Source organism: Muntiacus reevesi, chromosome 2 (genome assembly GCF_963930625.1).
Source record: "Muntiacus reevesi chromosome 2, mMunRee1.1, whole genome shotgun sequence".
Lineage (NCBI taxonomy): Eukaryota > Metazoa > Chordata > Mammalia > Artiodactyla > Cervidae > Muntiacus > Muntiacus reevesi.
The window spans coordinates 231,823,476-231,839,823 of NC_089250.1; the positions used below are offsets into that span (position 1 = coordinate 231,823,476).

General features: G+C 39.3%; 1 protein-coding gene across 2 annotated transcripts in view; it reads left to right on the top strand.

Moving 5' to 3' along the window:
• TENT4B (terminal nucleotidyltransferase 4B) overlaps positions 1-11,309 on the top strand; it is a 65,699-nt gene extending 54,390 nt beyond the window's left edge. Inside the window, exons 5-12 of one of the 2 annotated variants that reach the window (XM_065925291.1) lie at positions 72-179; positions 2,250-2,378; positions 3,180-3,393; positions 4,994-5,120; positions 5,230-5,333; positions 5,437-5,624; positions 7,343-7,507; positions 8,648-11,309. In XM_065925291.1, coding sequence (XP_065781363.1) covers positions 72-179; positions 2,250-2,378; positions 3,180-3,393; positions 4,994-5,120; positions 5,230-5,333; positions 5,437-5,624; positions 7,343-7,507; positions 8,648-8,824 — 1,212 coding nt within the window. In that variant the 3' untranslated portion in view covers positions 8,825-11,309. The remainder of the gene's footprint in view (positions 1-71; positions 180-2,249; positions 2,379-3,179; positions 3,394-4,993; positions 5,121-5,229; positions 5,334-5,436; positions 5,625-7,342; positions 7,508-8,647) is intronic. The other variant, XM_065925292.1, reaches the window with a different exon arrangement.
• Positions 11,310-16,348: the final 5,039 nt, after the last annotated feature.

Genomic DNA, 16,348 nt, shown 5'->3' on the forward strand with positions numbered 1-16,348 from the left:
AACCTTCCATCCTCCGATTTGTTATTTAACTCGTTTGAAGTATTTAAATCTTACCTTTCTTTTCTTTCTAGGTACCTATTATTAAGTTAACAGATTCTTTTACTGAAGTGAAAGTTGATATCAGCTTTAATGTACAGAATGGTGTGAGAGCAGCTGACCTCATCAAAGATTTTACCAAGGTCAGAGAATCTATAGTGTTTACTCAATGAAACTATTAGAAAATGGAGTTATGTTTTGAAACTCTGTTGTGGTGTTCTGGTATACTTGGCTAAACTATTTTTATATGTATGTTGCTGACAAATGCTTCTTTTCTGTGCAGTGGTTTTTACTTTGCTTGAATCTGCTTGTTACAATCAGTAATTTATAGTGTGGCCTCAGGTAAGAATTAAGGGTTGAGGAAGCCTTTGAAGAACTTCTGTGCCCTAGATCCTTCCTCTTAGGGAGATTGGGGCTGAGTCATGCCACGCAGTTGATTTCCTGTGTCTCACAAGGGTCCAGATTAAGACGCTCTCTAGCAAACCTCTTCTAGGTCTTAATCCCCGAGTCACCTGCAAGGTAGGTCCTGCAGGTGTCCTTCCCTTATCTTTGAGTGGTTAAGTTTGTTTCTGCTTGTTCTGTTTTCTTCCCAGAGAGTGCACAATTTATCAACACTGTCTTCGGCTGGACGCATTGGCTTTTTTCTCCCTAAACTAAAACTAAAACTCTCCCACTGCTTTGGCTTAAATAAAAGATCTTTTCTCTCCATTTGATTATTTTTTTCTTTAGCAGTTCTTCGAGTTCACCTTTTTCTTTTTATGTAAGAAAAAATTACAACTCTCATGTGATAAACATTATATTCTCATGTAAATGTGCAGAAAAAGAAAAGAAATATTATCCGTAATTCCATTCTTTTGGAAATACTGGGTGTGTGTAAATTTTCTTTTTACCAGAAAAGAAACTTTTTTAAAAATTGAGAAGAATAATACATGATTTAAAAAAAACAAACACCTTACTATTATAAAAGGATAAGAAAAAGTGAGTCACCCTTGAACCTTGTATGCTTAGATCAGCTACATAGGGTTTGCCTTCATCAACTTCTTTTCTTTGTTTATCCTCTTAAGATTTTTCACAAAAGAAATAGCACACCATATATATGATGTCGTACTTTTTTCTTTTTAAACTTATTATTTGGGAGGATTCCTGTGTGTCAGCACAGTCAAGAGTTTCTTCAGTCTTTCACTGACCGCCCTTGTCGGGATGGACCGTCCCTTGTGCAGGTGGCTCTTCCTTCCCCAGGGTTGCTCCCAGTGTCTTCTGCTCTTACAAAAAGTGCTGGGTGAACATGGAATTTCTGGGTCAGAGGATACATGCAGAGAAAATTCTGTTGGCAGTTTGTCTAATTGTTCTTTAGACTATTTCTGAGTTCAACCACAGTGTTTAAAAATGGTTATTTCTCCATATTTTTGTTGTTTCTCACGCTCGCTCGCTTTGACATGATTTGCAAAAGTACAAACGCTTCTTTTCCTTATGGGAGCCGTACGCGTTCACTCTAAGTGTCAGAAGAGAGTGGCGATCACGAGTAACTCTGCCGTCCTTAGGCAGTGGCTGTCAAGGCTCCTTTCTCCATGTGTGTCTGCTTTGTTCTCGGCGTCCCTATCTCAGGGCCCGGCTTGCGGAGAGGACTTGATGAGAACGAGCTTGAGTGAAAGATGGACTCAGGCAGTCCTTCTCTGCCCCCGTGGGTGTCCTCACCCTTCCTTGTAAGGCACAGAAGGTGGGGCTGTGTGTTGACCTGCCCTGGCCGAGGACAGCAGGCAGGGTGAGTCCTGCTCTGGGCTCTGCAGGATCACCTGAAGGGCCTGGTCTGCCTGTGCAGTTCTGCTTACAGAAGTGATTCTTTAAAACCCTGCGGATTGACCGCTTTGGGAGCTGAGAGGTCACCCCGTACCGTTTCTGTTATCTATTTACAGTTGAGAATTGCTCAGTAAATCATAAAAGGAGTGTCACGTGATAGGTATCGCTAGGGTTCTGTCCCATAGTGAATGCTGGGGTGCTCTCTCTGTTTGGGGTTTTAGATGTGAGGACACAATCTTCAGTTACTCAGACCTTACTTTTTTATAGTTTGTTTTTAAAGTGCACAAGTATATAACATACCTCCACCAAGTTTGTAATGTAAGGACCAGTTTTACACTGAGAGACCGTTTGTGCTATTAATGCTTCCAGCTGTTACCGATGTAGGAATTCATTGAAAATGTAATTTTCTTTTCCAGAAATATCCTGTATTGCCATACTTGGTTTTAGTATTGAAACAGTTCTTATTACAGAGGGACCTTAATGAAGTATTTACGGGTGGAATTGGTTCTTATAGTCTCTTTTTAATGGCAGTAAGTTTCCTTCAGGTAAGTAAGTTATACCCTGTTAGTGTACACTAAACATTTTTTGTTAAAAAAATCAGTTGGGAATCATTTTGGAAAAAAATTTTAATCAAGCTCTAATTAGAATACTTCCCTTGATTACTTACAAGGTTTCCCTTTAAACGCTTTAAACCGGGTACCTTTTTTATAATTTAGCAATTAAATATTTTAAAATCCCAAGGGAAGAATTTTTTTAATCTCATGTGTTCTAATATTTTTGAGACTTGTCACTACAAATTTTAACATACAAAAGTATGGTGCCGTTTCCATAGGTATACATAGTAACATAAATGCCAAAAATAAGAATCTTTCTAAGCATTTACTATTCTAAGTGGAGACTTACAATTGAGTCCCCACTCAGTTGAGACTCGCTGTCTGGGTAAGATGTGTTAGAAGTCTTAATACCGTCAGTGAGCGCATTCATGTGGTAGAGCAGTGTTGCCAACTGCCTGACTCTGCTGGTGAGTCAGAATGACTTCCTTGATGTTGGGCCAAGCCGACTCTCTCAACATCCTGGGCAGCTGTGAAATCCAGCCTCGTAAATTATCCCCCACACCCGTGGGCTCCACCTACACCCCTGGGTTCCACCCGCGCCCATGGGGCTTTCGGTCGTCTGTAACAGAAGTACTGTTACAATTAGTCTGCTGTAACTCTGTTATCTGTTAGCTGCTCTGTGAAACCAAAATTATAATAATATTCTTTATAGAAGTTAGAATGTCATTTACTATCCTCACCTTGAATTCAGAGAAAATCCAATGTAATTTTTTTTTTCTCTTCTCATTTTAGTTACATCCCAGGGAAGATGCTTGCATCCCCAATACAAACTATGGTGTTCTCTTAATAGAATTTTTTGAATTATATGGACGACACTTCAATTATTTAAAGACTGGCATCCGGATAAAGGATGGTGGTTCCTATGTGGCCAAAGATGAAGTACAGAAAAATATGCTAGATGGCTACAGGCCATCCATGCTTTATATCGAAGATCCTTTACAACCAGGTATTGAATTTAGGTAAATTTATGGACATTCAAGAAAGGGCATTGGGAATTCCCTGGTGGTCCAGTGGTTAAGACTTAGAGCTTTCACTGCCGAGGGCCTGGGTTTCACAACAAAGATCCTGCAAGCCACCCAACTCAGTCAAAAAAAGGCTTAGTCATCATATTGTACTTTAAACTCTCTTCCAATGAAGAATTAAGAATTATCTTGTAATTGTGTTTCCTCAAAATATTTTATAAGCAAACACGTGCACATAAACACACACACCAGAAAAACATGTTGTATGCTTGCAAATGAGTGGAGTTGAGAGTAAAATCCATTTGACTCTTAAAGGCAAAGGAGAACAGGTATTAGCTGGTTGGTTGGGTTTGTGCATCTCTGGTTTGGTGGCCGTTTTAAGTTCTTCTCTCTTGAGTCCTCACTGCTCCTGATTCTAACCAGTTGTCAGCCGGGGCTGTAAGTGAGGATTCTGAGACACTATATGTCTCAGAGTTCGTGAGAGAGTCGGTACCAAGAGACAGTTTATTTTCCTTTTGCACCCTTCTTCCTTCTTTAATTTTGCATAGTCTCCCTGTGCTTTTTCTAGCTTTATGTTGGCTTGAGCAGAAAATGAATTTTCTGGCTATGAGCAGAAAATGAATTCCTCCTCTGCTTTCATGAAGCTCTATGTTGCTTGCTTATATTCTAATTTTTCTGGACAATATTTTTTCCTGGTATAATTGTAAAATATTTAGATTCTGCATTATTGGACGTCAGTAGAAATGCTTTTAGTCACTTGCTTTATTGTGTTGACTTTGAATATATATATATTCAAAAGCCTATATATATATATAGGCTTCCAGGGTGGCGCTAGTGGCAGAGAACCCACCTGCCAATGCAGGAGACTTAAGAGACCCAGGTTCGATCCCTGGGTCAGGAAGATCCCTTGGAAGAGGGCATGACAACCCACTCCAGTATTCTTGCCTGGAAAATCCTGTGGACAGAGGAGCCTAAAAGGTTACAGTCCACAGGGTCGCAAAGAGTCAGACATGACTGAAGTGACTTAGCATGCATGCACATATTGACTTTGAAAGTAAGGAAGGAAAAGAAGTTAAAAGATAGAATAGTTTCCTAGGAGCCCTTTTCTGGCGGAATGAACCATCTTATAAACAGGAATAGTTTATTCATTGAGTAAATGTTCTTTGAAAGCCAACTCTACATAAAGGACACAAAGGATTTTTTCAGTAAGATGGTCCTTGCTTTTTAGGAGCTCATTATTTAGTGCAGGAGATGTTTATAAAGCTAACAAGCAAAAAAATAGGTATTTCTAATTTAGTTTTGCTTCACTTTTAGGAGAAAATGGGCAGTTGCTTCTTTTATTTTCATGACTGTGTAAGGGCTAGTCCCTGTTGGGCCAGAAGACATTTAGGCAATTTATATGCCACAATGACATATTTATGCATGATCTACACGTTTAGAGCTGGAGGAGCTGTGGGGCCAACTAGCGGCTCATATTCTGAGGACAGTGATTGCCCTTGCTCTCCCAGAAGAGGGCTCGTGAACTTTTAGTTCATATTAAGCCGTAGTAAATTTTAATGTGTTATGTATATATTTCTTTTGAAGGTAATGATGTTGGAAGGAGTTCATATGGGGCCATGCAGGTGAAACAGGCCTTTGATTACGCCTACGTTGTCCTGAGTCATGCTGTATCACCAATCGCAAAGTACTATCCCAACAACGAGACAGAGAGGTAAAAGTTTCACCAAAATCGGCCCATCGGGTCAAAATTGTCTGCGGCTTCTTATCTTCAAATTAATGTACCTTCTTCATTCTTTTTTTTTTTTTTTAAACACTTGCAGCATATTAGGTAGAATAATTAGAGTAACAGATGAAGTTGCCACATATAGAGATTGGATATCAAAGCAGTGGGGCTTGCAGAATAGGCCCGAGCCTTCGTGCAATGGTAAGAGTTTTTCATTGATCGATTGACTGAGTATTAGAGGCTTTTCTGTGTTGTGTGTGCTTAATGGGAAGAAACGTTTTCCAATCTTTTGCCACTCTTTCAGGAAATGGTGTTACCTTGATAGTAGATACTCAGCAGTTAGATAAATGTAATAATAATCTATCTGAAGAAAATGAAGCCCTTGGAAAATGTAGAAGTAAAACTTCGGAATCTATTAGTAAACACTCTTCAAACTCTTCATCAGGTCCAGTGTCTTCCTCTTCAGCCACACAGTCCAGCTCTAGTGATGTTGTAAGTATGAAGACCTGGTTTTCTACACCTAGCCCCATAGGGGTTCTGTTGCTGGGATAATTCTATCTAGAGAGCCATGGCTAACTCATTTTCTTATTTGTTCCTGGGAAATTTTAGTAACTTTAATGATTGTACTTTTTCTCAACATTGTGTTAAAATTTTCAAGCATACAACAGAAAGGGAAAGAATTTTAGTGAACATCCGTGTACACTACCACTGGACTCTGTCATTAACATTTTACTGGCTTACACAGAGCTATCCATTCATTTACCAGTTCATCTTATTCTTTAACACATTTCAAAGTATCACAGATGTTAGGATATTTCCTACAAAGTACTGTCCTGTGCTTGTCATTACCCATAGTTCAATGTTTGTCCACTTTTTTCTTTTGATATAAAATTAACACATAAGGAAATCTTAATTATACATTTAACAAATGCATACACATGTGTAACCCAAAATCCTAACAAGATGTTGACTATTAACATCTCCCCAGATGTTTTCTAGTCAATCCCGGATCTTACCCTCAGAGGTAACCACTGTTAGGATTTTTTTAATACCATCAATTAGTTTTGTCTGTTTCAAAATTTTATAAAAGTGGGATATATATATGCTCCCTTGATCACCATTTATAAATGTACAATTTAAGTGGGTTTTTTTTTTAGCATATTTATAATATTGTATAGCCCTCATCACTAATTCCAGGACATTTCCATCACCCCCAAAAAAACCTTTTAGTAGCCCCTAATATCTTCTTTCCCCCCATGCCCTGGAAATCCCTAATCTACTTTCTCTCTTATCCTCATAGAATTTTCTAGTATCAGTTATACCTACATTACTTATCCTCATCAGAGTTACTTTTGAGTTTGTTTAAATGAAATCTAAAATGGCCTTTATTGACTCTTATAAGTATATATGACAAAAAATAATCTCAGTGTGAAAAAGACAGTTTTTTGTTGTTGACGACCATTTACCAGCATGGAGTCATGAATGCTCACGTGGGGAATCTGCCCATGTGCTGTTCTGGTTCCTGGAGCAGCGCTGTGGAGGACAGAGTGCTGAGCTGGATGTCCCAGACACGGGCGGAGGCAGAGCCGCCCTGAGAGGGAGCTTTAGGGACTGAGAGTGCGTGTCTCTGCGATGCTGGGCCGAGTGCGAGGGCCAGGGCAGACCTGAGCAGAGAGGAGCGGTCGTGGCCCGAGCAGCCCACAGACAGGTGGGGCTCAGCCCAGTGTCTCTGGGAAGTCCGGGCCACGCGCTGTGTTTTCTAGGAGGGAGCACTGAGTTGTCATCACTCTCAGAGCGTGAATCTTGTAAAGTGATTGTTTTGTATTTGGTTGAAGACATTGAGTCAGACACTGGAGATAGGCCCTCACTCTTCACCGTGCTCACTCCACTATACCATGGTTCCTTTTCTGTAAATAAGAATGCAGAAAAACTTGGACCTCTGGGAGCTCCCTCAAGGCCGATTAACAGGGTCAGGCGTGGCCAGTGGATTTAACAATGAACAGAAACCCTGTGATAAAATCAGCCACTTGAAACGCTTGGAGGAGGAGAACTTAAGCAGTTAATTTTACAAATTCCTCAGTGTGCTTCCTTTAACTCGCAAATGTTCAGACTTAATCCAGAGAGTGCTTAGCTGAAGTTGTTTTCCTTTCTTCATGTTGAACGTCTAAATCATTACTGTGTCACGTTATAACTTATGTGACTTGTGTTAGGATTCCGACGCGACACCATGCAAAACGCCGAAACAGCTGCTCTGCCGTCCGTCCACTGGGAACCGGGTAGGGTCGCAGGACGCGTCCTTGGAGTCCTCTCAGACAGGCGGGAAGATGCAGAGCACCCAGACCACTAACACCCCCAACAGCACCAACAAGTCCCAGGTGTGTGCAGTTTGTGATTTTAATTGTCAGTGTTGAGTGTGGAACATTTAGAGTTTTGTACATGCATATACATGCTCACGTATGTATCCACACACATTATGGCTTTGAAGAAAGTCCTAGATTAAAGAAGAAATGTGTTTTATTCTAAGGGGTTCCAGAGCATGACAGTACTTCTAGTAACAGGGTGTCCTGAGGATCCCATGTAACATAAACCTCTGTGGGTATCTAGCGACTGGTCCTTCTTTATAAGATGTCTGGTCTAGCCAACTGCCTTACCACAAATACACAGCATAAAAAAATTTGCTTCAAGTTATAAAAAGTTTCAGTTGTACTTGAAGTAAACGTACATGAAATTTTGGAATGACCTCCCTGCAATGTTGCAGAGTCTGGGAAGAACATATCCTTTTTTATTTTAAAATCCAATACCTCATTGATTGTGTTGATCTGATGCAGTCAGCCATGGTCAGCTGATTAGCTTTAGCTTTGACTTAAAAAGGCCACAGAGACACTCTGTTGTAAGCTTTTTAGGTGCCTGAAATTTTGTTCATCTTGAGTAATGAATTAAAATGAGGGGAGAAGCCATTTCATACTGGACTCTGGCGTAAGGCCATCACGCCCTCTCCAGTACATCGGGGACCCTGGGGAAGGCCGCTTGACAGTAGAGATGACTGTTAAGTCAGTCACCTCACGTCTGACGTAACTCGCAGAATCCACTTTATCTGTGCAGCTTCAGTCATGTGCCCCAAACACTGACTCATGTGGAAATGGCCCCTGAAGTGACGCGTGATAGCAGGAAAAGAGTGGCGAGCTGTGGTGACCCTTGACCCGGCAGCACGTCTGCATATCTGAAAGTTTCTTCCAGTAATGCCATCTATCATGTGATGTACTGATTGATAGGTTCCTTAAGAAAAACTTAAATTCTATGTACTCTGTTAAGAAGTGGTCTTATGTTTTTTGATACCTCCATTAAAAAATGATGTAAAAGTGTTTGAGCCCCAGAGAGTTAACCCCTTAGCATGGTTTTCTGCCTGTTAGATAAGTCAGTGTGTTCCTAGTCATGAAAGCTCCCAAGGGAGGTCTTACAAGCGCTGTGTTGAATCGCAATACTGATGTCTTTCTGACCGCTTTCCTTCTCCGCAGCATGGATCAGCAAGGCTCTTTCGTTCTTCCAGCAAAGGCTTCCAAGGTACAACCCAAACAAGCCATGGTTCCTTGATGACAAACAAACAACATCAAGGGAAATCAAATAATCAGTATTACCATGGCAAAAAGCGGAAACACAAGAGGGACGCCCCCCTCTCAGACCTTTGCAGATAGTCGGCGTCGTGTGATGGACTGTCTTCTGTGTGCAGTGATCTCACGCGCAGGACAGTTGGATAGGGACTCCTGGGAGACATTTGGGAGCCTTACCCTGTTCAGACGTTGATTTAGCAACTGCGTTTTTTCCCAGCTCGCCACGGAATGGATCATGAAGACTGACAACTGCAAAAACAAAAAGCAAGCAAAAAAGGGGAAAAAAAAAAAAAGGCTGCTCATTTGATAAGTCATATGCTATAACAGGGTCATTTTAAGATTTAAAGCTTGAATGTAAAATAAATCTATTTCTCATTGGCTTTATGCAGAGTTATAGAGAATAGTATTCAGTGTGGGTAGGGTGATAGAAACAAGAAAATTTCAGAGGATGGGGTGGGGAAGGAAAACACAGGTATCATATAGGAAGTCCAAATTTCAAAGGGGAAAGTGATCTGTGCATGTTTTTTTTTTTTAATATTTTTGCATATATTTACCATTTTATTGTGTGTATATATAGATGACCATATAGGAAATTGATATTTGTAATAGTGGATTTGTTAATACTTTTTACATAACATTACTGTTTAAATTGTAAACAGATTTTTCTCAGGATTAGTTTGAAAAAATAATCTGAATTGTCATCTTAACATCCATCTATAGGGAAGTGATTAGTTCTATTACTCAAATTCGTTTCCTCAACATTGAAATGACTTAATAGAACCCTCGTGACCTGCTGCAAAAATTTTCCTCTCTAAAGAAAAGGTTATGGTGGCAAATGATGTTTATTTTATTTTGTAAAAAAAAGAAAAAAAATATGTACTATGTACTTTTGTGTAAACACTGAAAAATCTCTAGTCATCTCTAAGAATTAACTTGCAACTGTTTTCTATAGTGCTGTCGTCTTGGGCAATGGGCAGTTACATGACTTTGTGTTTGTTTCCTTTGCAGTCTTTTTTTTCTTTTTTTTCTTCCTAATAGGAAAAAAAAAAAAAAGGCCACCCGCATCTGGTCCCATTCCTGTTGCAGTGAAACCTCGAGTTCCACAGACTTTGCATGCTGGCTCCTCTAACCCTGTGTGCTGCGCGTGCTTGTTTTTCTCATCTCTTATTCTTTTTTAAATTCACGCTTAACTACTGTGGGAGAGAATAACTGTAAACAGCTTTAATTAAATCATACTTATAAAAAACTATTTTCTTATACTCCACTTTATGCTTTTGGTATTGTTGATCTTTAAAAATTAAATGGTCTTTGATAATGGATCTATTTTGTATTGCCTTATTAAGACCAAATACTTCTTGTCATCCCATTCTTTATCCTCTCCTTTCATGGAATTGTTATCTTTAATTAAAACTTTTTTAAACATTGGCTTGTTTCAATCATACTGTAAATTTTGGTTGTGGTCAGTTTTGAGTGCAAATGAGATGTATTATTCTGTTATTCATCACGTGTTGAGTTTGAAACTCAGTTGGAAATGTTTAATAGAATGTAAGTGGCATTTCTGAAAATGCTTTCAAGGTGAACGCTCTTATGTTTAGCATCAGTGTCTGTGGCTCTGTTAATTACAGCCATTTCTGAGATGAGATTCTTTTATATATATATATATACATATAAAGTACTATTATTGGCTTTTAGGAATTTCTTTTATATCCATTTATGAAATACTGAAGACCAATCAGACCGTTAATGGACACTTAGTGCAACTTTTTATAAAGAAAATAATGCTAAAATAAGACCAAAATTGATGTCATCACTGAAATTAACAGTTTTCAGTATGTTCGTATTTTAATTCACAACAGAAAAATGTGTTCCAAAACTGGAAATTCATTATACTTGTGTAAAGCGTGGAAGATTTTAAATGTGATGTTATTTTGACAATGTTTGAAATTTTAGAGTCACATTTTATTCTGATCAGAATTTTTATCAAGATGTTGAGCTTTTGTTTTTTTGAAACTAGTTTGTCATAACATATTGTGCATAATCGCAGTATTTATTTTCTAGGATTATTGTGAATGTGTAGACTTATGTTTACTGCTAAGGGAACAATTATTTATAAAATAATATTAAATCCAGTATTAGCTGCCTATTTCAGACACTTAATACTTGCAGAGATCCATGTTACATTTACCACACTGAAGTTTTGTTTTTTTTCTTTTTTTTTTTCAAGAATCACCTTCATTGTTGAAAAGTAAATGTACTCTTAGGGTGCAGATATTAGTGTTTCAATAAGCATGTGATTATATTAAGGTGGTGGTAGCGGGAAGATAATCTTGATTCCATTGGGAATCTTAGGTTTTCGTAAATTTATTGGGAAAATAGTTTTTCCTGTACTGCTGACGTTTCTTTTTGGTAAACAGTATCTTTCTAAAAGAAAAGCATGAAGGAGAAATTGAGGTGTGTACATTTCCTCAAATGACCAGCATTGTATTCGTGAATACTGTGTATCTTGCAATGAACAGTGTGGAAGCTGTTCATTTTTCAACCTGAAGTAAAATACTTTCAAGAACTTTTAGTTTGCCTGCTCATTTGTTTTGTACATTTCATCTCTGTACTTGACTCCTGTCTTTTTTTATTTTTTGAGTTTAAAGACTTTCTCTAAAGATTTTGTGACTATGTCGGAAACGTGCCATTTAGATATTACAGTCCATCCATATCCATGGGTCATAACCTTCCTGGGCTAGTACTTGTAGAAAGGGACCTTACAAATCCTGCCTTACTGTGGTGACATTTCTCTGGCAGTCACGTCTGTGTACCTGGCTGGTGTGGAAACTCCTTCAAAAGTCATAATAAGCTTTTCAGTACTGGTTTTAGAGGCGCTGTTGTGTCAAAGGTGTCCGTCAGCGCGCAGTCTGAGTGGTTATGCTCTGGTGATAAAGGTAAATGCATTTTTTTCTTCCAGTGTTCAGGTGTCCTTGAAGGTGCCCAGTTTTTAGTGTCTGATTTGTTTGGAGATGCTGCACACAGTTTGCAAATCTAGCTTTGGCCTGTGGGATCTACTGGTTTTACATGGAGCTGCCTTCCAGTCTTTTAACAGTTGACCATATTGTATTTTCGTTCTGTTTTGAGTGTTTTCCTTGGATTTTGAGCCTCTCATTAATATTTAGGTTGTCTGCTTTGGCTCTACATATTCCTGGATAAAGTCTTCACAGAGCAGCGTGTGGTAGGGAGGGCATTTTAATAGGCTTTTTTTCTCGCTGGAGTCTCATATCTCCGTGTGTTTTCTTTTCATCCCTTTCCCCACATTACGGTAAGTGTACACTGTCTTTCCCTTAACCTATGGACTGGTGTTTGGGGACTCTGAGCTGTGGTTGAGTCCCGAGAGAGTGTGACGGCTCTGAGCTACAGGACTGTGTTGTGGACATGTACTCATTGCAAAGACCTCTCCAGTGACTAGGATGCAATTTCTTAGGTTGCTCTGTAGAAATCCCTAGGAATCACCATCACAGGGTATTATTGATAAGTTTGGCTGGTGTTTTTATTGTTCGTGATGTACCCTCCCAGTTTTCATATTGATCTGAAGTTTGAAACCAGTCAGTTCCTTCAGTTACCACACGCTGTTGATTTCTTAAGTGTTTCAGTCACTACCTCTAGATAGTTGATAGGAAATTAGTTGCTTGTCAGTTAACTTTGCGAACATTAAATGGTAAACTATAAAAAGAGATATCCCCAGTTTTGCTGTGATAAATATTTAAATGTCAAAATGAACGATCAGAAGAGTGTACGCTTATCCATCAGTTCTTACTCTCATTAACTGTTTGAGTTATGGAAAGCCACATTCTCATATGGTATTTTGTGAGCAATGTATTCAATAAATGACTGTTAAACCTGAGTGGGCAAGTTATATTTCATAGTTACGGTTTACCCTGATTGTCATCAGTGACGTAGTTCACGTGGTGAAGTGTGTAGAGAATGGTGTGGTGAGGCGAGAGCAGAAATACGTGTGAGCAGGTCCTTGGAGAGGCTGCTGATCTGTTGGCTATCCAGAGTGAAATATTTACTTGAGAATTTTTGGCTAATAAACTGCTAATCTGCTAATGTTTGTTTTGCTTGTGTCAGGTTGGGTTTTTGTTTTTGGTGTGTTTTCCCCCCCCTGAGTACTTGGCTTTACGTTTTCTACTCGAGTGTGTGCCTTACTAAGTTGAAGTTTAGCCCAGTCCACAGTCTGCTCGCCTGAAGGAGGTAACACTTTAGAAAGCAGCTGAACCAGAGCAACAGAGATAGCGCATCCTCTTTGATGACTTTAAAAACGTGAGGTGTTTCCTGGATTTTCTGAGAGAAATGTTTGCCGTGTCAGTAAGAACAGATGCTAACAGGGAAATCAGGTGTTCTCTTATTTCGTGTATTTTAGCGAACATGTTGATTGGTATTTGCACATCATCTTATGTTTTGCATTTTTAAGTCCTTTTGGTTCCACACAGTCGTGGCTTCTTTTCATTGCAGCAGCTTCTCCGTGTCCTGATTACAGGGAAGGTCTACACCATGGAAGCGGTCTGGGAGGATTTGTTAGGAGTGTGGTTTTCTCTTAAAGATGCTTTGGTAACAAGAGATTGTGAAACAAGCTGGTCCTTACCCAACACTGGGGTGGGTGGGAAGGGAGATGAAACAGGCCCAGGAGACGCACTCTCTAAAGCCAGTAACTAGGTGAAATTCAGTCCTTGTCTCTTATGGATTAGTCCACCATACCTTTTAAAGAGAATGAGATCTGTGGTTATCAGCCACATTCTTTGAGTTTCAGTTTATCTTCACCTTTCCACTTGGGTTCTGTGCAATTCATAGCTGTTTCCTAAATCATTTCATACTACTTTTATATTTGGTTGCAGCTTATGTTGTGTGTTTCTTTGTCCCTAAACGTAATCTCTATTAAAATTTAAGATCGCCCCTCTCTGGTTTTTACATGTTGAAATTTCCAGAGTCACTTTTTTGTTTAGTCTTTTGAAAGTCCTGTGATTCTGAAACATTTCAAAGGCTTGTTACAAATATCAGAATCTTCACACTATACTCAGGACTAAGAAGCCCCATCTTATCACATGGTGTTTAAAGATGAGAAGTTAGGTGGCACCTAGTGTAGTTTCTGTGTATGAAATGTGAAGGACTGTTGAGATAAACATTTTTTAGTGGAATATACATAGAAACATGTATTTAGCAGTTTGATGAACCTATGTTTGTTTTTAATAACCTTTTATTTATTTCCTCTTTGATTAGCATTGCCTTCTGTGTTAAGAAATGCGGACTCCTGTGAGGTGCTGGAGGTTTGAATCATCTTGACAGCTTTCCAATCTTGTCTAGTTACCGCTGCAGAGGCACTAAGGAATTTACCAGAAAATGAGATTTGATACAAATGATTTATGAAATCTCGACATTTCCTGAGGTCATATCACTGGGCACCAGTTAACAATGCTATGAGTGAATTGCACATCTGGAAGCTTTTTTCTTTTTTAAGCTAACGACGATTTCTTCAAAGATGTGAATTGTTTGCCTTAAAAATTTTATAAATTGCATTTCTACACACATCTGCCCCCAGTGCTTACCATTGGGTTTATTATTCACAATCTGCAATTCAATAAAGGCTTTGTGCTTTGATTTATCTTCAAAACCCCTGGTATGAGCCTTTATGTAAGACTTGAATAGTTACTTTAAAAAATTACCTTGTAATTCTAAGGACAGCCCAGTTTACACTGGTAAGAGGTTTTCTTGTATCTGTACAGATAGCATTTCTGTGGGTTTTCATTTTTTTTAATGCCAGCAGAGGAGTGGAAGAAGCTTGAAGATGCTTTTTTTCCCCCTCCTGCCCATGTCCTAGCTTCCCCAGTGGCTCAGCAGGTTTAAGAATCCACCTGCAATGCAGGAGATGTAGTTTCAGTCCCTGGGTCAGGAAGATCCCCTGGAGGAGGAAACGGCAGCCCACTCCAGTATTCTTGCCTGAAAAATCCCATGGACAGAGAGCCTGGCAGGCTACAGCACAAACAGTTGCAGAGTCAGACACGGCTGAGCACACATATCCTAGCCAAAGATATCCTTTTGGCCTCCCCATAGCCATTGAAAGACTATGGGAACTGACTCCTTCGAATCTGGATATTGGCAAGGACTGGCACAGTTTTACCTTTTGCTTTAATATAAAGGGTTGTGCTTGCTGTACTAAGAAATTGAGTTACCATGTTCAGTGGAGCAGATTACACAGACAACAGAGTAATGAAAATGTTAGGTTCTCTGAAGAACAGAGAGAAGCAGGGTTAATAATCAAGTGCAACCAAAGCATGTGTTCAGAATTCCTGCTCACCCAGGGAGCAGAACTGGCAGTCCAATGGCAAGGACTTGCTTGCCTGGAACCCGGCTGAGTGGTGGGGGGAAATCCTGAATTGTTTGCTTTGGGATAATTAGAAGCTTGGTTTCGGGTGAAGAGTCGCTCAGCAGTCTGTAGGCAACTGGCTGGCAAAACCAGACTGCCCACTCCAGCCTCATTTCTTCTGTTCACCGCTTACATTTTTACTGGAAATTTTTTTCTTAAGAAAACAATAAAGTATAATCCTGTTAAATAGCATCCCAGAAATTTCTCAAAGTCAATTGGAAAATAAACTGAACGTACAGGACAATTTTGCCCATATACCCAGACAGTGAATTTACTTTCATTCCTCTACTAATGCATGAGTGTATGTTACATTGTGAAGAAATGTAATATGTAAATATCTACATAAAAGGAATTATTTACCCTTCACCCTCAACCCCTCAGTATTAGAGCCAGCTGCTTTAATATTTGGGGATGTGTACTCCCAGTTTGTAAAAAGTACATTTTTATACATAAATATATCTGCACAAATATAATTTCAGAGGGGACTTTTTCCCCATCTTACATACGTGGTATCATTCTGTAGTAGTCTGCAAATCCTCTACCACAGAGATTTTTAGCTATCTTTCCATGTCAATGCACATCCAGATCTACTACTTTTTTATATGCTGACATTTGCTTGCAAATAGCTTTGGTAAATTCACATGTCAGATGCCCCAAGGCTCTTAAGCTAATAAGCGCTTATGAAATGTCCAGCACTTTTCAGCTCAACTTGGATTAGGGTTTTATAAAATACTGCTGTTTGATGGCACTTCTGAACTTTTACTGAGGAAAAAAAATGTCCCCCTCCCCCAGTTTATCTTTTAGGTGAATTTTCGTGAGTTGCTTTTTGATACTTTTGGATTTAAATGTTATAAATGTGGGGGCTTCTCTTGTAGCTCAGTTGGTAAAGAATCTGCCTGCAATGCAGGAGACCCGGGTTTGATTCCTGGGTTGGGAAGATCCCCTGGGGAAGGAAATGGCAACCCACTCCAGTATTCTTGCCTGGAGAATTCCATGGACAGAGAAGCCTGGCAGGCTACAGTCCATGGGGTTGCAAGAGTTGGACACCGACTTAGTGACTACACCACCACCAAATGTTATAAATGCAACATGGTTGTCTGAAACTACACCCTGCTGCTTTTTTTCTGTATTTCCACGTTAAAAAAAAAAAAAAGGTATTTGGCAAAACTGATGAAAAAATAGTTGTATTGATCATTTTCCACCCA